At 47.9% G+C, this 23704-nt stretch overlaps 2 protein-coding genes across 2 annotated transcripts in view; one reads left to right on the forward strand and one right to left on the reverse strand.

Annotated features, from left to right (window-relative positions):
• Nucleotides 1-19955, forward strand: part of LOC139421789 (serine/threonine-protein kinase SMG1-like) — a 109298-nt gene extending 89343 nt beyond the window's left edge. The window contains exons 52-63 of the mRNA XM_071172909.1: nucleotides 2094-2320; nucleotides 4113-4275; nucleotides 4595-4784; nucleotides 8553-8845; nucleotides 8949-9158; nucleotides 11937-12074; nucleotides 13056-13208; nucleotides 16640-16819; nucleotides 17537-17764; nucleotides 18110-18333; nucleotides 18449-18549; nucleotides 19696-19955. Coding sequence (XP_071029010.1) covers nucleotides 2094-2320; nucleotides 4113-4275; nucleotides 4595-4784; nucleotides 8553-8845; nucleotides 8949-9158; nucleotides 11937-12074; nucleotides 13056-13208; nucleotides 16640-16819; nucleotides 17537-17764; nucleotides 18110-18333; nucleotides 18449-18549; nucleotides 19696-19955 — 2367 coding nt within the window. The remainder of the gene's footprint in view (nucleotides 1-2093; nucleotides 2321-4112; nucleotides 4276-4594; nucleotides 4785-8552; nucleotides 8846-8948; nucleotides 9159-11936; nucleotides 12075-13055; nucleotides 13209-16639; nucleotides 16820-17536; nucleotides 17765-18109; nucleotides 18334-18448; nucleotides 18550-19695) is intronic.
• The window catches only part of LOC139421666 (myosin-11-like), a 195888-nt gene that overhangs the window by 114270 nt on the left and 57914 nt on the right, over nucleotides 1-23704 (reverse strand). The window lies entirely within an intron of this gene.

Raw genomic sequence — 23704 nt, forward strand, 5'->3', positions numbered from 1 at the left:
ACATCCAGGACATGTTGACACCTAATATACTATCTAGACATACAGGACATGTTGAAACCTAATATACTATCTAGACACACAGGACATGTTGACACCTAATATACTATCTAGACATACAGGACATGTTGACACCTAATATACTATCTAGACACACAGGACATGTTGACACCTAATATACTATCTAGACACACAGGACATGTTGACACCTAATATACTATCTAGACATACAGGACATGTTGACACCTAATATACTATCTAGACACACAGGACATGTTGAAACCTAATATACTATCTAGACATACAGGACATGTTGACACCTAATATACTATCTAGACACACAGGACATGTTGACACCTAATATACTATCTAGACACACAGGACATGTTGACACCTAATATACTATCTAGACATACAGGACATGTTGACACCTAATATACTATCTAGACATACAGGACATGTTGACACCTAATATACTATCTAGACATACAGGACATGTTGAAACCTAATATACTATCTAGACATACAGGACATGTTGAAACCTAATATACTATCTAGACACACAGGACATGTTGAAACCTAATATACTATCTAGACACACAGGACATGTTGACACCGAATATACTATCTAGACATACAGGACATGTTGACACCTAATATACTATCTAGACATCCAGGACATGTTGACACCTAATATACTATCTAGACATACAGGACATGTTGAAACCTAATATACTATCTAGACATACAGGACATGTTGACACCTAATATACTATCTAGACACACAGGACATGTTGAAACCTAATATACTATCTAGACATACAGGACATGTTGACACCTAATATACTATCTAGACATACAGGACATGTTGACACCTAATATACTATCTAGACATACAGGACATGTTGACACCTAATATACTATCTAGACATACAGGACATGTTGAAACCTAATATACTATCTAGACACACAGGACATGTTGACACCTAATATACTATCTAGACATACAGGACATGTTGACACCTAATATACTATCTAGACATACAGGACATGTTGACACCTAATATACTATCTAGACACACAGGACATGTTGACACCTAATATACTATCTAGACATACAGGACATGTTGAAACCTAATATACTATCTAGACATACAGGACATGTTGACACCTAATATACTATCTAGACACACAGGACATGTTGAAACCTAATATACTATCTAGACATACAGGACATGTTGACACCTAATATACTATCTAGACATACAGGACATGTTGACACCTAATATACTATCTAGACACACAGGACATGTTGAAACCTAATATACTATCTAGACATACAGGACATGTTGACACCTAATATACTATCTAGACACACAGGACATGTTGACACCTAATATACTATCTAGACATACAGGACATGTTGAAACCTAATATACTATCTAGACATACAGGACATGTTGACACCTAATATACTATCTAGACACACAGGACATGTTGACACCTAATATACTATCTAGACATACAGGACATGTTGAAACCTAATATACTATCTAGACATACAGGACATGTTGACACCTAATATACTATCTAGACACACAGGACATGTTGAAACCTAATATACTATCTAGACATACAGGACATGTTGACACCTAATATACTATCTAGACATACAGGACATGTTGACACCTAATATACTATCTAGACACACAGGACATGTTGACACCTAATATACTATCTAGACATACAGGACATGTATGTCTCAATAGTACCTATCTAGACCCCCCCACCCCCCCACCACACAGAGGGGGCCCCGGGACTGAGTTTGTGAACCCCTGGGTTAGAGGACAACATGTAGGAGACCAGAGAGCTACATTTTGAAGTGTTGTGGTGAAAGTGGGTCTCTAACTTGGGAAGTGTATCAGAACCCCTCACCAATGTTATCAGAATGATGTTGTCCACCTTTACTGGTCCGCTTGTCTTTCTGGCTGATCTCTCCCTTCCTTCCTTCCTTCCCTCCCTCCCTCCCTCCCTCCCTCCCTCCCTCCCTCCCTCCCTCCCTCCCTCCCTCCCTCCCTCCCTCCCTCCCCTCCCAGGAGCTGAACACTAACTTCCGTCAGATCATCTTCCCGGAGGCTCTACGCTGCATGTTGAAGGGTGAGGCCACCCTGGAGACCATGCTGTCGGAGCTGGACCTCTTAGTGGAGCAGTGTGCAGACGGGGTCTCCCTGCAGGGGCTGGCCGACGCCCTGCACACACACCTCCGCAGCGCCGCCATGGGCCTGGAGCACGAGGCGGACACACAGTGTCTCCACATCACCAGGTTAGAACAGGGGAACAGACACTGTCTCCACATCACCAGGTTAGAACAGACACTGTCTCCACATCACCAGGTTAGAACAGACACTGTCTCCACATCACCAGATTAGAACAGACACTGTCTCCACATCACCAGGTTAGAACAGACACTGTCTCCACATCACCAGGTTAGAACAGGGGAACAGACACTGTCTCCACATCACCAGGTTAGAACAGACACTGTCTCCACATCACCAGGTTAGAACAGGGGAACAGACACTGTCTCCACATCACCAGGTTAGAACAGACACTGTCTCCACATCACCAGGTTAGAACAGGGGAACAGACACTGTCTCCACATCACCAGGTTAGAACAGACACTGTCTCCACATCACCAGGTTAGAACAGGGGAACAGACAATGTCTCCACATCACCAGGTTAGAACAGGGGAACAGACAGTGTCTCCACATCACCAGATTAGAACACACTGTCTCCACATCACCAGGTTAGAACAGGGGAACAGACACTGTCTCCACATCACCAGGTTAGAACAGACACTGTCTCCACATCACCAGGTTAGAACAGGGGAACAGACACTGTCTCCACATCACCAGGTTAGAACAGACACTGTCTCCACATCACCAGGTTAGAACAGACACTGTCTCCACATCACCAGGTTAGAACAGACACTGTCTCCACATCACCAGGTTAGAACAGACACTGTCTCCACATCACCAGATTAGAACAGGGGAACAGACACTGTCTCCACATCACCAGGTTAGAACAGACACTGTCTTCACATCACCAGGTTAGAACAGACACTGTCTCCACATCACCAGGTTAGAACAGACACTGTCTCCACATCACCAGGTTAGAACAGGGGAACAGACACTGTCTCCACATCACCAGGTTAGAACACACTGTCTCCACATCACCAGGTTAGAACAGGGGAACAGACACTGTCTCCACATCACCAGGTTAGAACAGACACTGTCTCCACATCACCAGGTTAGAACAGGGGAACAGACACTGTCTCCACATCACCAGGTTAGAACAGACACTGTCTCCACATCACCAGGTTAGAACAGGGGAACAGACACTGTCTCCACATCACCAGGTTAGAACAGGGGAACAGACACTGTCTCCACATCACCAGGTTAGAACAGGGGAACAGACACTGTCTCCACATCACCAGGTTAGAACAGGGGAACAGACACTGTCTCCACATCACCAGGTTAGAACAGGGGAACAGACACTGTCTCCACATCACCAGGTTAGAACAGGGGAACAGACACTGTCTCCACATCACCAGATTAGAACACACTGTCTCCACATCACCAGGTTAGAACAGGGGAACAGACACTGTCTCCACATCACCAGGTTAGAACAGGGGAACAGACACTGTCTCCACATCACCAGGTTAGAACAGACACTGTCTCCACATCACCAGGTTAGAACAGGGGAACAGACACTGTCTCCACATCACCAGGTTAGAACAGACACTGTCTCCACATCACCAGGTTAGAACAGAGGAACAGACACTGTCTCCACATCACCAGGTTAGAACAGGGGAACAGACACTGTCTCCACATCACCAGGTTAGAACAGAGGAACAGACACTGTCTCCACATCACCAGGTTAGAACAGGGGAACAGACACTGTCTCCACATCACCAGGTTAGAACAGACACTGTCTCCACATCACCAGGTTAGAACAGAGGAACAGACACTGTCTCCACATCACCAGGTTAGAACAGGCCCAGTACTGGGTACAGACAGGCAGTAGGGTTCGTGTTAATTGGTTATGTTATATTGCAGGATGTTGCGGGCCCAGTACTGCCAGCTGATGCAGCCTCCAGGGGCCAGTATGGACGCCGTGGGACAGGACTCTCCTAAGATGTCCGCCGGTCAGATGCTGCTGGTGGCCTTCGATGGCATGTTTGCTCAGCTAGAGACCGCCTTCGGTCAGCTCACAGAGAAGGTAACACATCTACTTCCTCAATGTCCTCTTGCTTTCTCAATCTCTTTCTCAATCTCTCACCCTCTCGTTTTCTCAGTCTCTTTCCCCTCTCACCCTCTCTCTTTCTCAAGCTCTTCCCCCTCTCAGCCTCTCTCTTTCTCAATCTCTTTCCTCCGTCTCTTTCTCTCTCTTTTTGTCTCAATCTCTCTTTCATCTTAAACTCATCTTTGTCTTGTTATTCCTCTTCACTCCACATTCCATTTGTTTGTCACTTATCTCAGGCTATTCCTTTCTTCTCACTCTCCCGTCTCTCAATGATGTTATTTCCTCTCCTCTCTAGATGATTTCCATGGAGGTGCCGCCTGCGTGGCGGAAGGTGGATGTGATGCGTGAGGCGCGGGCGGCCCAGGTCCATTTCTTCCACAGCGGTCCTCACAGACATGTTCTGGAGGAGATCTTCTTCCTCAAGAGACTCCAAACCATCAGGGAGTTTTTCAGGCTGTGTGGATCCTTCGCTCAGACACTCTCTGGTGAGAATACTGATGGCTTTATAGTCTCTCTGTGTGGATCCTTCGCTCAGACACTCTCTGGTGAGAATACTGATGGCTTTATAGTCTCTGTGTGGATCCTTCGCTCAGACACTCTCTGGTGAGAATACTGATGGCTTTATAGTCTCTCTGTGTGGATCCTTCGCTCAGACACTCTCTGGTGAGAACACTGATGGCTTTATAGTCTCTCTGTGTGGATCCTTCGCTCAGACACTCTCTGGTGAGAATACTGATGGCTTTATAGTCTCTGTGTGGATCCTTCGCTCAGACACTCTCTGGTGAGAATACTGATGGCTTTATAGTCTCTGTGTGGATCCTTCGCTCAGACACTCTCTGGTGAGAATACTGATGGCTTTATAGTCTCTCTGTGTGGATCCTTCGCTCAGACACTCTCTGGTGAGAATACTGATGGCTTTATAGTCTCTCTGTGTGGATCCTTCGCTCAGACACTCTCTGGTGAGAACACTGATGGCTTTATAGTCTCTCTGTGTGGATCCTTCGCTCAGACACTCTCTGGTGAGAATACTGATGGCTTTATAGTCTCTCTGTGTGGATCCTTCGCTCAGACACTCTCTGGTGAGAATACTGATGGCTTTATAGTCTCTGTGTGGATCCTTCGCTCAGACACTCTCTGGTGAGAATACTGATGGCTTTATAGTCTCTGTGTGGATCCTTCGCTCAGACACTCTCTGGTGAGAATACTGATGGCTTTATAGTCTCTCTGTGTGGATCCTTCGCTCAGACACTCTCTGGTGAGAACACGGATGGCTTTATAGTCTCTCTCTGTGTCAAAATTCATTTTCAATTTAAGGGGCTTTATTGGCATGGGAAACATATGTTTACATTGCCAAAGCAAGTGAACTAGATAATAAACAAAAACAGTGAAATAAAATGTTAAAACAGTAATTATTACACTCACGCTAGTTAGAAAAGAATCAAGACATTTCAAATGTCATGTGTCTGTTATGAGCGTTGTCCTGTCACTCAGATCCACAACGGCATGTCATGTGTCTGTTATGAGCGCTGTCCTGTCCCTCAGATCCACAACGGCATGTCATGTGTCTGTTATGAGCGCTGTCCTGTCACTCCGATCCACAACGGCATGTCATGTGTCTGTTATGAGCGTTGTCCTGTCACTCAGATCCACAACGGCATGTCATGTGTCTGTTATGAGCGCTGTCCTGTCACTCAGATCCACAACGGCATGTCATGTGTCTGTTATGAGCGCTGTCCTGTCACTCCGATCCACAACGGCATGTCATGTGTCTGTTATGAGCGCTGTCCTGTCACTCAGATCCACAACGGCATGTCATGTGTCTGTTATGAGCGTTGTCCTGTCACTCCGATCCACAACGGCATGTCATGTGTCTGTTATGAGCGTTGTCCTGTCACTCAGATCCACAACGGCATGTCATGTGTCTGTTATGAGCGTTGTCCTGTCCCTCAGATCCACAACGGCATGACATGTGTCTGTTATGAGCGTTGTCCTGTCACTCAGATCCACAACGGCAGTAGAGGTCAACACTGTACAGTCGGTATCTGAGAGATGCTTTTGTGTCAGATGAAGAAAGGTTTCATCCACTCTGTTTTTATAAAAACCTTTTTCAACTAGAGAAATGGTTTAAATACATACAGATACTTATCAGGATATTATTATTGACAATATATAGTACCGTTTTGACGATCGCTAGTTGTCTGTTTCTGCTCCAGAACTCCAGGATGTTCACTCAGCTTGTTCTCCAACTGTCTAAATGGAGCCAGTTGGTTTTCAGCACTTCTGTCTCCATGGCTTCTGTCTCCATGGCTTCTGTCTCCATGGCTTCTGTCCCCATGGCTTCTGTCCCCATGGCTTCTGTCCCCATGGCTTCTGTCCCCATGGCTTCTGTCCCCGCGGCTTCTGTCCCCGCGGCTTCTGTCCCCGCGGCTTCTGTCCCCGCGGCTTCTGTCCCCACGGCTTCTGTCCCCACGGCTTCTGTCCCCACGGCTTCTGTCCCCACGGCTTCTGCCCCCACGGCTTCTGCCCCCACGGCTTCTGCCCCCACGGCTTCTGTCCCCACGGCTTCTGTCCCCACGGCTTCTGTCCCCACGGCTTCTGTCCCCACGGCTTCTGTCCCCACGGCTTCTGTCCCCACGGCTTCTGTCCCCACGGCTTCTGTCCCCACGGCTTCTGTCCCCACGGCTTCTGTCCCCACGGCTTCTGTCCCCACGGCTTCTGTCCCCACGGCTTCTGTCCCCACGGCTTCTGTCCCCACGGCTTCTGCCTCCACGGCTTCTGCCTCCCTGGCTTCTGTCTCCCTGGCTTCTGTCTCCCTGGCTTCTGTCTCCCTGGCTTCTGTCTCCCTGGCTTCTGTCTCCCTGGCTTCTGTCTCCACGGCTTCTGTCTCCACGGCTTCTGTCTCCACGGCTTCTGTCTCCACGGCTTCTGTCTCCACGGCTTCTGTCTCCACGGCTTCTGTCTCCACGGCTTCTGTCTCCACGGCTTCTGTCTCCACGGCTTCTGTCTCCACGGCTTCTGTCTCCACGGCTTCTGTCTCCACGGCTTCTGTCTCCACGGCTTCTGTCTCCACGGCTTCTGTCTCCACGGCTTCTGTCTCCACGGCTTCTGTCTCCACGGCTTCTGTCTCCACGGCTTCTGCCTCCACGGCTTCTGCCTCCACGGCTTCTGTCTCCCTGGCTTCTGCCTCCACGGCTTCTGTCTCCCTGGCTTCTGCCTCCACGGCTTCTGTCTCCACGGCTTCTGCCTCCACGGCTGACCTAAACTTGTTTTCTCATGGCTCTCTCTCGTCTCTCTGCAGCAGACGTATAGTCAGACGTATAGTCAGACGTATAGTCAGATGTATAGTCAGCAGTACAGTCAGATGTATAGTGAGCAGTATAGTCAGACGTATAGTCAGCAGTACAGTCAGATGTATAGTGAGCAGTATAGTCAGACGTATAGTCAGCAGTGTAGTCAGACGTATAGTCAGCAGTATAGTCAGACGTATAGTCAGCAGTATAGTCAGACGTATAGTGAGCAGTATAGTGAGCAGTATAGTGAGCAGTATAGTCAGACGTATAGTGAGCAGTATAGTCAGACGTATAGTGAGACGTATAGTCAGCAGTATAGTCAGATGTATAGTGAGCAGTATAGTCAGACGTATAGTCAGCAGTGTAGTCAGCAGTATAGTCAGACGTATAGTCAGACGTATAGTGAGACGTATAGTCAGACGTATAGTCAGCAGTATAGTCAGATGTATAGTGAGCAGTACAGTCAGATGTATAGTGAGCAGTACAGTCAGATGTATAGTGAGCAGTACAGTCAGATGTATAGTGAGCAGTACAGTCAGATGTATAGTGAGCAGTACAGTCAGATGTATAGTGAGCAGTATAGTCAGATGTATAGTGAGCAGTATAGTCAGATGTATAGTGAGCAGTATAGTCAGACGTATAGTCAGATGTATAGTGAGCAGTATAGTCAGATGTATAGTGAGCAGTATAGTCAGATGTATAGTCAGCAGTATAGTCAGATGTATAGTGAGCAGTATGTTTGGAACATCGAATCACAATAAAATCACTATCGAATAGTAATCCATATAGAATCATGGGAATCTAAATACATATTGTATCTCTACCTAAGTATCATCATAATATTGTATCGTGAGGTCCCTGGAAATTCCCAGCCCTATGAAACAGTATCTCAAACATTATATATATATAGTGCGTTTGACCCCCACTCTCTCCCCCCTCCCTCCCTCCCTCCCTCCCTCCCAGGTACGTGCCCCCCAGTGTCTGAGGACCCTCCTCCCTCCAACGGCCCAGTAGTGGGTCTGGGGGTTGTAGGTCTACCAGGGAAGCCCCTGTTCCGGGGGGCGGCGGCGGCGGTGGTAGTGAGCGAGGAGCAGATGACCCGGCCCATCAAGGCGTTCACGGCGGAGTTTGTCCGTCAGATGCTGATTGGTCTTCCCACCCAGACCCTGGGTCTGTCGCTCTGCAGCACTCTGTCCGCCCTGGGTCTGGATCTTACCGCGCAGGTGGAGGCCAAGGACTTCGGAGCCGACGGCAAGGTAGGAAGTGGAATGTTACGGACCTGATCGATCAAAATGTTATATTGTCTTCATACATGTTTAGTTCTGTCCTGATTTAAATGTGTCGTTGTTAATGGTCCAGGTGTCGCTGGATGAGTTGTGTAAGCAGACGGTGGTGCAGGGTCTGGGCGCAGGCCGTATGTCTCAGCTGCTACTGAACAGAGGCACGGTGCTGGCGTCCTCCTACGACACGGCCTGGAAGAAACTGGACCTGCTCAGACGCCTGGAGACCAGCCTGGACGCTGCCAAGGTCTCCCTGCAGCGCACCCAGCTACACATCACCATGTTCCAGGTGAGAGGAGGGGGGGGGTGGGGGTTAACCCTGTCCTGTCTCTGTGTGTCCCAGTGTGAGAGGAGGGGTGGGGGTTAACCCTGTCCTGTCTCTGTGTAGCCCAGTGTGAGAGGAGGAGGGGTTAACCCTGTCCTGTCTCTGTGTGTCCCAGTGTGTGTGTGTGTGTGTGTGTGTGTGTGTGTGTGTGTGTGTGTGTGTGTGTGTTTTAAAGGGATAATCCACCCCCAGGAATATAAATCATGCAACTCCTGTCAATTTGGTAAAAGCCTGTGTTGTATCAGTGGGTTAAATAACATGATTTAATCACTAAGTGGTCCGTTTGAGAAATCAAGAAATCATGTAGGAACGCGTCATAGCTACACTATATATATATATATACATACACACACACACGAGTATGTGGGACACCCATTCAAATGTGTGGATTCGGCTATTTAAGCCACACCCTGTTGCCGACAGGTGTATAAAATCAAGCACACAGCCATGCAATCTCCATAGACAAACATTGGCAGTATAAGGGCCTTACTGAGGAGTTCAGTGACTTTCAATGTGGCACCGTCATAGGATGCCACCTTTCCAACAAGTTAGTTGGTCAAATTTCTGCCCTGCTAGAGCTTCCCCGGTTAACTGTGAGTACTGTTATTGTGAAGTGGAAACGTCTAGGAGCAACAACGGCTCAGCTGAGAAGTGGTAGGCCACACAAGCTCATAGAACAGGACCGCAGAGTGCTGAAGCGCGTAGCTCGTAAGAATCGTCAGTCCTCGGTTGCAACACTCACTGCTGAGTTCCCAACTGCCTTCTGGAAGCAACATCAGCACAAGAACTGTTCGTCGGGAGCTTCATGAAATGGGTTTCCATGGCCGAGCAGCCACACACAAGCCTCAGATCACTGTGCTCAATGTGAAGCGTCGGCTGGAGTGGTGTGAAGCTCGCCGCCTCTGGACTCTGGAGCAGTGGAAAGACGTTCTCTGTAGTGATGAATCACGATTCACCATCTGTCAGTCCAACGGACAAATCTGAAGTTGGCGGATGCCAGGAGAACGCTACCTGCCCCAATGTATAGTGACAACTGTAAAGTTTGGTGGAAGAGGAATAATGGGCTGGGGTTGTTTTTCATTGTTCAGGCCCCTTTGTTCCAGTGAAGGGAAATCTTAACTCTACAGCATACAATGACATTCTAGAAGATTCTGTGCTTCCAACTTTGTGGCAACAGTTTGGGGAAGGCCCTTTCCTGATTCAACATGACAATGTCCCCGTGCACAAAGCCAGGTCCATACAGAAAAGGTTTGTCAAAACCGGTGTGGAAGAACTTGACTGGCCTGCACAGAGCCCTGACCTCAACCCCATCAAACACCTCTGGGATGAATTGGAACGCTGACTGCGAGCCAGGCCCAATCGCCTAACATCAGTGCCCGAACTCACCAATGCTCTTGTGACTGAATGGAAGCAAGTTCCCACAGCAATGTTCCCACATCTAGTGGAAAGCCTTCCCTGAAGAGTGGAGGCTGTTATAGCAGCAATGTTCCAACATCTAGTGGAAAGCCTTCCCAGAATAGTGGCGGCTGTTATAGCAGCAATGTTCCAACATCTAGTGGAAAGCCTTCCCAGAAGAGTGGAGGCTGTTATAGCAGCAATGTTCCAACATCTAGTGGAAAGCCTTCCCAGTAGAGTGGAGGCTGTTATAGCAGCAATGTTCCAACATCTAGTGGAAAGCCTTCCCAGAATAGTGGCGGCTGTTATAGCAGCAATGTTCCAACATCTAGTGGAAAGCCTTCCCAGAAGAGTGGAGGCTGTTATAGCAGCAATGTTCCAACATCTAGTGGAAAGCCTTCCCAGAAGAGTGGAGGCTGTTATAACAGCAATGTTCCAACATCTAGTGGAAAGCCTTCCCAGAATAGTGGCGGCTGTTATAGCAGCAATGTTCCAACATCTAGTGGAAAGCCTTCCCAGAAGAGTGGAGGCTGTTATAGCAGCAATGTTCCAACATCTAGTTGAAAGCCTTCCCAGAAGAGTGGAGGCTGTTATAGCAGCAATGTTCCAACATCTAGTGGAAAGCCTTCCCAGAAGAGTGGAGGCTGTTATAGCAGGAAAAGGGGGACCAACTCCGTATTAATGACCATGATTTTGGAATGAGACGTTTGACGATCAGGTGTCCACATACTGTTGGTCGTGTAGAGTACATGGTTCTGTCACAGGAGATGGTGTGTTATCACATTTCATAACGGTTTTAAAACCAGTACCTTCACTCCAGATTGCTGTATCAGCCAATAGACAGTACCCTCATACGTGTTCTAGAACAAGTATATAATCAAGTTTATATCGTCATGACAACGTATATACGTGCTCAATCTACAGTGTACCAAATTATTCAACCATCTTCAACCAAGTACCATCTCGTAATGCGCCCCTTTGTGTCTGAGGCAAGGGCCCTTGTTGCCGTTCCACTCTCTCTGGGTAGCAGAGGTGCACGTTTTGTTTTCACAGCTAGCTAGCTACTTCGCGTGCTGATATTGACTTTGGTATTATTCTGTGTTGCTACGTTTGCTAGCTGGCCAACCCAGAGAGAGCATTGTATTGTGGGTTTTGTAGTCGACTTGAGCTGCAACAGATTTTCACATGTTGCTACCAACCTTGTTATGACGACAAAAATTAAATATTCGTTCCCCAAAAAATATATATTGTTTTCACGTATCAGTGTTATTTAACACGGTTACTCATAGGAAGTAGAGTTTTGGGATGGATTTTCCCTATTAACCCTGTCCCCTCTCTGTGTTCCAGTGGCAGCATGAGGACGTGCTCGGCCCTAGGACCCAGCCGATGAGTGTGAGCCCTCCTCCTCGCTCCATCATCCTCAGTAGCATGAAGAAGAAGCTTTACAAACTCAGCCAGGACGAGGCGGCCATCGCTGCTGTCCAGGTCAGTCATCAACAATTATTATTTATATTTTTTATTTAACCTTTATTTAACTTGGCAAGTCGGTTGAGAACAAATTATTTTTTTTAATGACGGCCTAGGAACAGTGGGTGAACTGCCTTGTTCAGGGGAACAGTGGGTGAACTGCCTTGTTCAGGGGAACAGTGGGTGAACTGCCTTGTTCAGGGGAACAGTGGGTTAACTGCCTTGTTCAGGGGAACAGTGGGTGACCTGCCTTGTTCAGGGGAACAGTGGGTGAACTGCCTTGTTCAGGGGAACAGTGGGTTAACTGCCTTGTTCAGGGGAACAGTGGGTGAACTGCCTTGTTCAGGGGAACAGTGGGTGAACTGCCTTGTTCAGGGGAACAGTGGGTGAACTGCCTTGTTCAGGGGAACAGTGGGTTAACTGCCTTGTTCAGGGGAACAGTGGGTTAACTGCCTTGTTCAGGGGAACAGTGGGTGAACTGCCTTGTTCAGGGGAACAGTGGGTGAACTGCCTTGTTCAGGGGAACAGTGGGTGAACTGCCTTGTTCAGGGGAACAGTGGGTTAACTGCCTTGTTCAGGGGAACAGTGGGTGAACTGCCTTGTTCAGGGGAACAGTGGGTGAACTGCCTTGTTCAGGGGAACAGTGGGTTAACTGCCTTGTTCAGGGGAACAGTGGGTTAACTGCCTTGTTCAGGGGAACAGTGGGTTAACTGCCTTGTTCAGGGGAACAGTGGGTGAACTGCCTTGTTCAGGGGCAGAACGACAGATTTTTACCTTGTCAGCTCGGGGATTCGATCTAGCTACCTTTCAGTTACTTGCCCAACGCTCTAACCACTAGGCTACCTGCTGACCAATCTGTCAACCTTGATAGCTAACTAGACCGTTACTCTTAGCTACTCCTGTAAAGAAAATGCTCTCTTTTCTCTCTCTGGTCTGAGTCCTTTAATGACTGTGTGTCTGTGTTTTTTTTTATTGGATCTGTCCTCTCCCCCCCTGCAGGAGAAGCTGGCATCACTAGAGGGCAGTATAGAGCAGCGTCTGAAGTGGGCCGGAGGGGCCAACCCTGCCCTGGCCCCGGTGCTCCAGGACTTTGATCTGACCATCGCAGAGCGTCGCGCCCTCGTGGCCCGGGAGAGCCAGCGTACCAGCCAGGTACGCTGCCCACCTTCTGGGTTTACGTCTCCACCTTTTGGGTTTACATCTCCACCTTTTGGGTTTACATCTCCACCTTTTGGGTTTACATCTCCACCTTTTGGGTTTACATCTCCACCTTCTGGGTTTACATCTCCACCTTCTGGGTTTACATCTCCACCTTCTGGGTTTACATCTCCACCTTCTGGGTTTACATCTCCACCTTCTGGGTTTACATCTCCACCTTTCCTGGGTTTACGTCTCCACCTTTCCTGGGTTTACGTCTCCACCTTCTGGGTTTACATCTCCACCTTCTGGGTTTACATCTCCACCTTTCCTGGGTTTACGTCTCCACCTTTTCTGGGTATACGTCTCCAATGGCACCCTATTCCCTGTATAGTCTCCACCTTCTGGGTTTACATCTCCACCTTTCTTGGGTTTACGTCTCCACCTTCTGGGTATACGTCTCCACCTTTCCTGGGTTTACGTCTCCACCTTCTGGGTATACGTCTCCACCTTCTGGGTTTACATCTCCACCTTCTGGGTTTACATCTCCACCTTCTGGGTTTACATCTCCACCTTCTGGGTTTACATCTCCACCTTCTGGGTTTACATCTCCACCTTTCCTGGGTTTACGTCTCCACCTTTCCTGGGTTTACGTCTCCACCTTCTGGGTTTACATCTCCACCTTCTGGGTTTACATCTCCACCTTTCCTGGGTTTACGTCTCCACCTTTTCTGGGTATACGTCTCCAATGGCACCCTATTCCCTGTATAGTCTCCACCTTCTGGGTTTACATCTCCACCTTTCTTGGGTTTACGTCTCCACCTTCTGGGTATACGTCTCCACCTTCTGGGTATACATCTCCACCTTTCCTGGGTTTACGTCTCCACCTTCTGGGTATACGTCTCCACCTTCTGGGTTTACATCTCCACCTTTCCTGGGTTTACGTCTCCACCTTCTGGGTTTACATCTCCACCTTTCCTGGGTTTACGTCTCCACCTTCTGGGTATACGTCTCCACCTTCTGGGTTTACATCTCCACCTTTCCTGGGTTTACGTCTCCACCTTTTCTGGGTATACGTCTCCAATGGCACCCTATTCCCTGTATAGTCAAGGTGTTCTGGAAGAACATGGAGAAAAATTTCACAACCAGGGAATTCCAGGCTGTGGGGGTCTCTGGGAGGGGCATGCCCCCCCCCCTCCAATTTTTTTTGCATACAGAGCTCTATTTTGGTGGCTTCCTTGTACATTCTAATGCGTTGATTCACAATTGCACAATTACAAACGCCTATTACCCAACACCCTGGTTGTATAGTCTTATGAAACACACGAGGAAATTAATGAATGTGCCACGATTTAAACAAAGCCTGTGTGTCCATGTATGCTGATGATTCAACCATCTACAGTGGGGCAAAAAAGTTTTTAGTTAGCCACTAATAGTGCAAGTTCTCCCACTTAAAAAGATGAGAGAGGCCTGTAATTTTCATCATAGGTACACTTCAACTATGACAGACAAAATGAGGGAAAAAATCCAGAAAATCACAGTGTAGGATTTTTAATGAATTTATTTGCAAAAAATGGTGGAAAATAAGTATTTGGTCACCTACAAACAAGCAAGATTTCTGGCTCTCACAGACCTGTAACTTCTTCTTTAAGAGGCTCCTCTGTCCTCCACTCGTTACCTGTATTAATGGCACCTGTTTGAACTTGTTATCAGTATAAAAGACACCTGTCCACAACCTCAAATAGTCACACTCCAAACTCCACCATGGCCAAGACCAAAGAGCTGTCAAAGGACACCAGAAACAAAATTGTAGACCTGCACCAGGCTGGGAAGACTGAATCTGCAATAGGTAAGCATCTTGGTTTGAAGAAATCAACTGTGGGAGCAATTATTAGGAAATGGAAGACATACAAGACCACTGATAATCTCCCTCGATCTGGGGCTCCACGCAAGCAATATCTCACCCCTTGGGGTCAAAATGATCACAAGAACGGTGAGAAAAAAATCCCAGAACCACACGGGGGGACCTAGTGAATGATCTGCAGAGAGCTGGGACCAAAGTAACAAAGCCTACCATAAGTAACACAATACGCCGCCAGGGACTCAAATCCTGCAGTGCCAGACGTGTCCCCCTGCTTAAGCCAGTACATGTCCAGGCCCGTCTGAAGTTTGCTAGAGAGCATTTGGATGATCCAGAAGAAGATTGGGAGAATGTCATATGGTCAGATGAAACCAAAATATAACTTTTTGGTAAAAACTCAACTCATTGTGTTTGGAGGACAAAGAATGCTGAGTTGCATCCAAAGAACACCATACCTACTATGAAGCATGGGGGTGGAAACATCATGCTTTGGGGCTGTTTTTCTGCAAAGGGACCAGGACGACTGATCCGTGTAAAGGAAAGAATGAATGGGGCCATGTATCGTGAGATTTTGAGTGAAAACCTCCTTCCATCAGCAAGGGCATTGAAGATGAAACGTGGCTGGGTCTTTCAGCATGACAATTATCCCAAACACACCGCCCGGGCAACGAAGGAGTGGCTTCGTAAGAAGCATTTCAAGGTCCTGGAGTGGCCTAGCCAGTCTCCAGATCTCAACCCCATAGAAAATCTTTGGAGGGAGTTGAAAGTCCGTGTTGCCCAGCAACAGCCCCAAAACATCACTGCTCTAGAGGAGATCTGCATGGAGGAATGGGCCAAAATACCAGCAACAGTGTGTGAAAACCTTGTGAAGACTTACAGAAAACGTTTGATCTCTGTCATTGCCAACAAAGTATTGAGATAAACTTTTGTTATTGACCAAATACTTATTTTCCACTATAATTTGCAAATAAATTCATTAAAAATCCTACAATGTGATTTTCTGGATTTTTTTCTCCTCATTTTGTCTGTCATAGTTGAAGTGTACCTATGATGAAAATTGCAGGCCTCTCTCATCTTTTTAAGTGGGAGAACTTGCACAATTGGTGGCAAACAAAATACTTTTTTGCCCCACTGTATATGTATATATTTAAAATCATATCTAAACTTTATTATTACCACTACCAGTTCACGTTCCTCAACATTATTATTCCCAATACCAGGTGACATTCCTCAACTTTATTATTCTCAATACCAGTTGACATTCCTCAACTTTATTATTTCCAATACCAGGTGACATTCCTCAACTTTATTATTCCCAATACCAGGTGACATTCCTCAACTTTATTATTCCCAATACCAGGTGACATTCCTCAACTTTATTATTCCCAATACCAGGTGACATTCCTCAACTTTATTATTCCCAATACCAGGTGACATTCCTCAGCATTATTATTCCCAATACCAGGTGACATTCCTCAACTTTATTATTCCCAGTACCAGGTGACATTCCTCAACTTTATTAGTCCTGTTTCCAGGTGACGTTCCTGTGCAGTACCATACTGAAATGTATTCTTCCTGTTTCTAGGTGACGTTCCTGTGCAGTACCATACTGAACTTTGAGGGCCTGCGGATGCGGACCCCTGAGGCCCTGAGCATGGACTCTGCTCTGTTTGAGCTGCTGAAGAGGTGCCAGCAGACCTGCTCCTACGCTGCCCAGTTCAACACCTCCGTCTCCTCCATAGAGCTACAGCTGCTGCACAGACTGGTAAGTACTGACCCCTACCTACAGCTCCACAGACTGGTGAGTACTGACCCCTAGCTACAGCTGCACAGACTGGTGAGTACTGACCCTTAGCTACAGCTCCACAGACTGGTGAGTACTGACCCTTAGCTACTGCTCCACAGACTGGTGAGTACTGACCCTTAGCTACAGCTCCACATGCTGGTGAGTACTGACCCTTAGCTACAGCTCCACAGACTGGTGAGTACTGACCCTTAGCTACAGCTCCACAGACTGGTGAGTACTGACCCTTAGCTACAGCTCCACAGACTGGTGAGTACTGACCCTTAGCTACATCTCCACAGACTGGTGAGTACTGACCCCTAGCTACAGCTCCACAGACTGGTGAGTACTGACCCCTTAGCTACAGCTCCACAGACTGGTGAGTACTGACCCTTAGCTACAGCTCCACAGACTGGTGAGTACTGACACTTAGCTACAGCTCCACAGACTGGTGAGTACTGACACTTAGGTACAGCTCCACAGATTGGTGAGTACTGACCCCTAGCTACAGCTCCACAGACTGGTGAGTACTGACCCCTAGCTACAGCTCCAGGGACAGGGCTGATATAGGGGTACCAAATTCTACAGGAGGGTACCAAATCCTACAGAAGGGTATCTCTCCAGGGACAGGGCTGATATAGGGGTACCATTTGGGACTTTCCTTACTCTCCCATTTCTCCCATCTCTCCTCAAACTCAGAGCCCGGCGTTGGAGCTGCCCATCGGCAGCCCTGATTGGCTAGCTTGTGCCCAGAAGCAGCTGGGCCAGGAGCTGGCTACCCAGGGGGCTGTGCAAGAGGAGCGTGAGCAGCAGCTGGATGTCGCCACGGAATCACTGCAGCTATTGGTGGACAGCATCAAGGGCATCCTGTCCAATCACAACCGCCAGCTGGCTGACGTCAAACACCTTCTGAGGGCCATGGCCAAGGTATGGGCAGTGACACACCAACAGGGAGACAGATGCATGATACTCTCAGCAATCCACTACTTTCACAATGATTTATTTGTTAGGAACGCCTTCCTAACTGACCGGACCTCCGCCCACTCTGTTTGTCCCTGCGTGTCCCCCATACCGTAGCAAAGATGGTGGATAAATCAAGATGTCTTTTAATCAGGCTGTTTACTACAAGAAAAAAAATGGTCGCTGTCCCGGTCTGCTTAGAGGGGTGGCTCTTCCACATACACCAATGGGATAACAGCTGGGTCTGGTCTACTTAGTTCATTGACTGTAGGTGAACCAGTGAAATGCCTTTCTCTTCGGTCTCTCCCGTAGGACGAGGAGAACGCGCTGGCGGAGGGGGAGGAAGTGACCTACGAGGGCAGCGTGCGCCAGTTCCTGTTGGAGTACAAGGCGTGGCAGGACAACGTGCAGATCGTGCTGTTCACTGTCGTCCAGGCAACGGGCCAGCCCCGAGGCGGAGGAGCCAGTCAGGAGGGGGTGGAGCTACTGCAGGAGATACCTGCTACCCTGAAGGAGCTACACACACAGAGCACCAGGTACACACACACACACACATACACACACACCTTGAATGAGCTACAAACACCCCTACCCATACTGACAGTGGCCACCCTGTCCCTCCTCTCTGTCTCTGTCGGTCTCTGTCTTCAGTGTGTATAACGGCCTGGTTGGCTTTGCGTCTCCGTTGGTGACAGAGAGGGGTGGAGACTGTTCCAGCCCCACCTCTACAGCTCAGACCAGCTTCGCTGCAGGTAACTACACCTCCCTCATTGTGCGCTACCCTGGCTGAGGGCACCCTGCTCCCAATGTAGTGCACTACTATGGGGCCCTAGGTCAAAAGTAGGGCACTATATAGGGAATAAGGGGGCCCTTCGTTTAATGTGATAAATACCAGAATGATTACTCTCTCTACTGTTCTCTTCTCTTTACGATCTTTCTCTCCTTCTTGCTCTTTCCTTTCCTCTCCCCCTTCTCTCTCTCTCCCCCCTTCTCTCTCTCTCCCCCTTCTCTCTCTCTCCCCCTTCTCTCTCTCTCCCCCTTCTCTCTCTCTCCCCCTTCTCTCTCTCTCCCCCTTCTCTCTCTCTCCCCCTTCTCTCTCTCTCCCCCCTTCTCTCTCTCTCCCCCCTTCTCTCTCTCTCTCCCTTCTCTCTCTCTCTCTCCCTTCTCTCTCTCTCTCCCCCCTTCTCTCTCTCCCCCTTCTCTCTCTCCCCCCTTCTCTCTCTCTCCCCCCTTCTCTCTCTCACTCTTTCCTTTCCTCTCTCCCCCCTTCTCTCTCTCTCTCCCTTCTCTCTCTCTCTCCCTTCTCTCTCTCTCCCCCCTTCTCTCTCTCACTCTTTCCTTTCCTCTCTCCCCCCTTCTCTCTCTCTCCCCCCTTCTCTCTCTCTCTCCCTTCTCTCTCTCTCTCTCCCTTCTCTCTCTCTCTCTCCCTTCTCTCTCTCTCTCCCCCTTCTCTCTCTCTCTCTCTCTCTCTCTCTCTCTCTCTCGCTCTCTCTCTCCCCTTCTCGCTCTCTCTCTCCCCTTCTCGCTCTCTCTCTCCCCTTCTCGCTCTCTCTCTCCCCTTCTCTCTCTCCCCCTCGCTCTCTCTCTCCCCTTCTCTCTCTCTCCCCTTCTCTCTCTCTCCCCTTCTCTCTCTCTCCCCTTCTCTCTCTCTCCCCTTCTCTCTCTCTCCCCTTCTCTCTCTCTCCCCTTCTCTCTCTCTCCCCTTCTCTCTCTCTCTCCCCTTCTCTCTCCTCTCACTCTTTCCTCTCCACTCTCATGCTCTTTCCCCTCCACTCTCATGCTCTTTCCCCTTCTCTCTCTCTCCCCTTCTCTCTCTCTCTCTCTCTCTCTCTTTCCCCTTCTCTCTCTCTCCTCTTCTCTCTTTTTCCCCTTCTCTCTTTTTCCCCTTCTCTCCCCAGCGGTGAGGTGCAGCGGTGTGAAGACTCAAACGGACTCAATGTCCCAGAATTCACGCAAGCTCCTCCCCCGTAACCTTGGCACCCCGGCGGACACCCCCCCCAGCGCTCAGACGATGACCAGCAAGGGTCTAAATCCCAGCCCCAAACGGGCTGTACGCGACCCCAAGACGGGACGAGGTATGACCCCTAACCTCCATCTAACCCCTGACCTCCAATTAATTAAGTCAATAATTAGAAGAAGCAGCAGTACTGCTGCCTAACTGTCCCAAATGGGACCCTATTCCATATAGACTGCTGCCTAACGGTCCCAAATGGCCCCCTATTCCATATAGACTGCTGCCTAACGGTCCCAAATGGCCCCCTATTCCATATAGACTGCTGCCTAACTGTCCCAAATGGGACCCTATTCCATATAGACTGCTGCCTAACTGTCCCAAATGGGACCCTATTCCATATAGACTGCTGCCTAACTGTCCCAAATAGAACCCTATTCCATATAGACTGCTGCCTAACGGTCCCAAATGGCCCCCTATTCCATATAGACTGCTGCCTAACGGTCCCAAATGGCCCCCTATTCCATATAGACTGCTGCCTAACTGTCCCAAATGGGACCCTATTCCATATAGACTGCTGCCTAACTGTCCCAAATGGGACCCTATTCCATATAGACTGCTGCCTAACTGTCCCAAATAGAACCCTATTCCATATAGACTGCTGCCTAACGGTCCCAAATGGCCCCCTATTCCATATAGACTGCTGCCTAACGGTCCCAAATGGCCCCCTATTCCATATAGACTGCTGCCTAACTGTCCCAAATGGGACCCTATTCCATATAGACTGCTGCCTAACTGTCCCAAATGGGACCCTATTCCATATAGACTGCTGCCTAACTGTCCCAAATGGGACCCTATTCCATATAGACTGCTGCCTAACTGTCCCAAATAGAACCCTATTCTATATAAACTGCTGCCCAACTGTCCCAAATAGAACCCTATTCTATATAAACTGCTGCTTAACTGTCCCAAATGGCCCCCTATTCCATATAGACTGCTGCCTAACTGTCCCAAATGGGACCCTATTCCATATAGACTGCTCCCTAACTGTCCCAAATGGCCCCCTATTCTATATAAACTGCTGCTTAACTGTCCCAAATGGCCCCCTATTCCATATAGACTGCTGCTTAACTGTCCCAAATGGCCCCCTATTCCATATAGACTGCTGCCTAACTGTCCCAAATGGCCCCCTATTCCATATAGACTGCTGCCTAACTGTCCCAAATGGCCCTCTATTCCATATAGACTGCTACCCTAACTGTCCCAAATGGCCCCCTATTCCATATAGACTGCTGCCTAACTGTCCCAAATGGCCCCCTAATCCATATAGTACAACAGTAGAGTGTTGACTGTACAAAACATTAGGAACACCTCTCTAATATTGAGTTGCAACCCCTGTTGCCCTCAGAACAGCCTCAATTTCATGGAGCATGAACTCTACAAGGTGTTGAAAGCGTTCCACAGGGATGCTGGCCCATGTTGACTCTACAAGGTGTTGAAAGCATTCCACAGTGATGCTAGCCCATGTTGACTCTACAAGGTGTTGAAAGCGTTCCACAGGGATGCTGGCCCATGTTGACTCTACAAGGTGTTGAAAGCGTTCCACAGGGATGCTGGCCCATGTTGACTCTACAAGGTGTTGAAAGCGTTCCACAGGGATGCTGGCCCATGTTGACTCTACAAGGTGTTGAAAGCGTTCCACAGGGATGCTGGCCCATGTTGACTATACAAGGTGTTGAAAGCGTTCCACAGGGATGCTGGCCCATGTTGACTCCAATACTTCCCAAAGTTGTGTCCAGTTGGCTGGATGTCCTTTAGGTGGTGGACCATTCTTGATACACGCAGAAACTGTGGAGTGTGAAAAACCCAGCAACGTTGCAGTTCTTGACACAAACCGGTGCGCCTGGCACCTACTACCATACCCCGTTCAAAGTCACTTCAATCTTTTGTCTTGCCCCTTCACCCTCTGAATGGCACACATACAGTCGTGGCCAACAGTTTTGAGAATGACAAATTTTAATTTCCACAAGGTTTGCTGCTTCAGTGTCTTTAGATATTTTTTGTCAGATGTTACTATGGAATACTGAAGTATAATTACAAGCATTTCATAAGTGTCAAAGGCTTTTATTGACAATTACATGAAGTTGATGCAAAGAGTCAATATCAAATAAAATCGAATGTATTTGTCACATACACATGGTTAGCAGATGTTAATGCGAGTGTAGCGAAATGCTTGTGCTTCTAGTTGCGACAATGCAGTAATAACCAACGAGTAATCTAACCTAACAATTCCAAAACTACTACCTTATACACACAAGTGTAAAGGGATAAAGAATATGTACATAAAGATATGTGAATGAGTGATGGTACAGAGCAGCATAGGCAAGATGCAGTAGATGGTATCGAGTACAGTATATACATATGAGATGAATAATGTAGGGTCTGTAAACATTATATTAAGTAGCATTGTTTAAAGTGGCTGGTGATATATTTGCAGTGTTGACCCTTCTTTTTCAAGACCTTTTCAATCCGCCCTGGCATGCTGTCAATTAACTTCTGGGCCACATCCTGACTGATGGCAGCCCATTCTTGCATCATCAATGCTTGGAGCTTGTCAGAATTTGTGGGTTTTGTTTGTCCACCCGCCTCTTGAGGATTGACCACAAGTTTTCAATGGGATTAAGGTCTGGGGAGTTTCCTGGCCATGGACCCAAAATATCGATGTTTTGTTCCCCGAGCCACTTAGTTATCACTTTTGCCTTATGGCAAGGTGCTCCACCATGCTGGAAAAGTCATTGTTCGTCACCAAACTGTTCCTGGGTGGTTGGGAGAAGTTGCTCTCGGGAGGATGTGTTGGTACCATTCTTTATTCATGGCTGTGTTCTTAGGCAAAATTGTGAGTGAGCCCAGTCCCTTGCTTGAGAAGCAAATCCACACATGAATGGTCTCAGGATTCTTTACTGTTGGCATGACCCAGGACTGATGGTAGCGCTCACCTTGTCTTCTCTGGACAAGCTTTTTTCCAGATACCCCAAACAATCGGAAAGTGGATTCATCAGAGAAAATGACTTTACCCCAGTCCTCAGCAGTCCAATCCCTGTACCTTTTGCAGAATATCAGTCTGTCCCTGATGTTTTCCCTGGAGAGAAGTGGCTTCTTTGCTGCCCTTCTTGACACCAGGACATCTACAAAAGTCTTGACCTCACTGTGTGCTCAGATGCACTCACACCTGCCTGCTGCCATTCCTGAGCAAGCTCTGTACTGGTAGTGCCCCGATCCTGCAGCTGAATCAACTTTAGGAGACGGTCCTGGCGCTTGCTGGACTTTCTTGGGCGATTAAACCGCTCTCCTTGAAGTTCTTGATGAGCCGATAAATGGTTGATTTAGGTGCAATCTTACTGGCAGCAATATCCTTGCCTGTGAAGCCTTTTTTGTGCAAAGCAATGACGACGGCACGTGTTTCCTTGCAGGTAACCATGGTTGACAGAGGAAGAACAATGATTCCAAGCACCACCCTCCTTTTGTAGCTTCCAGTCTGTTATTCGAACAATCAGCATGACAGAGTGATCTCCAGCCTTGTCCTTATCAACACTCACACCTGTGTTAACGAGAGAATCACTGACATGATGTCAGCTGGTCCTTTTGTGTCAGGGCTGAAATGCAGTGGAAATGTTTTTAGGGGGTTCAGTTCATTTGCATGGCAAAGAGGAACTTTACAATTGATTTGCAATTCATCTGATCACTCGTCATAACATTCTGGAGTGTATGCAAATTGCCATCATACAAACTGAGGCAGAAGACCTCAGTTAATTAATGTCATTCTCAAACCTTTTGGCCACGACTGTACACAATCCATGTCTCAATTGTCTCAAGACTTTAAAATCCTTATTTAACCTCTCTCCCCTTCGTCTATACTGATTTGAAGTGGATATAAATATGTGTGTATATGTATATGT

The sequence above is a fragment of the Oncorhynchus clarkii genome, chromosome 12, assembly GCF_045791955.1.
Source record: "Oncorhynchus clarkii lewisi isolate Uvic-CL-2024 chromosome 12, UVic_Ocla_1.0, whole genome shotgun sequence".
Classification (NCBI taxonomy): domain Eukaryota; kingdom Metazoa; phylum Chordata; class Actinopteri; order Salmoniformes; family Salmonidae; genus Oncorhynchus; species Oncorhynchus clarkii.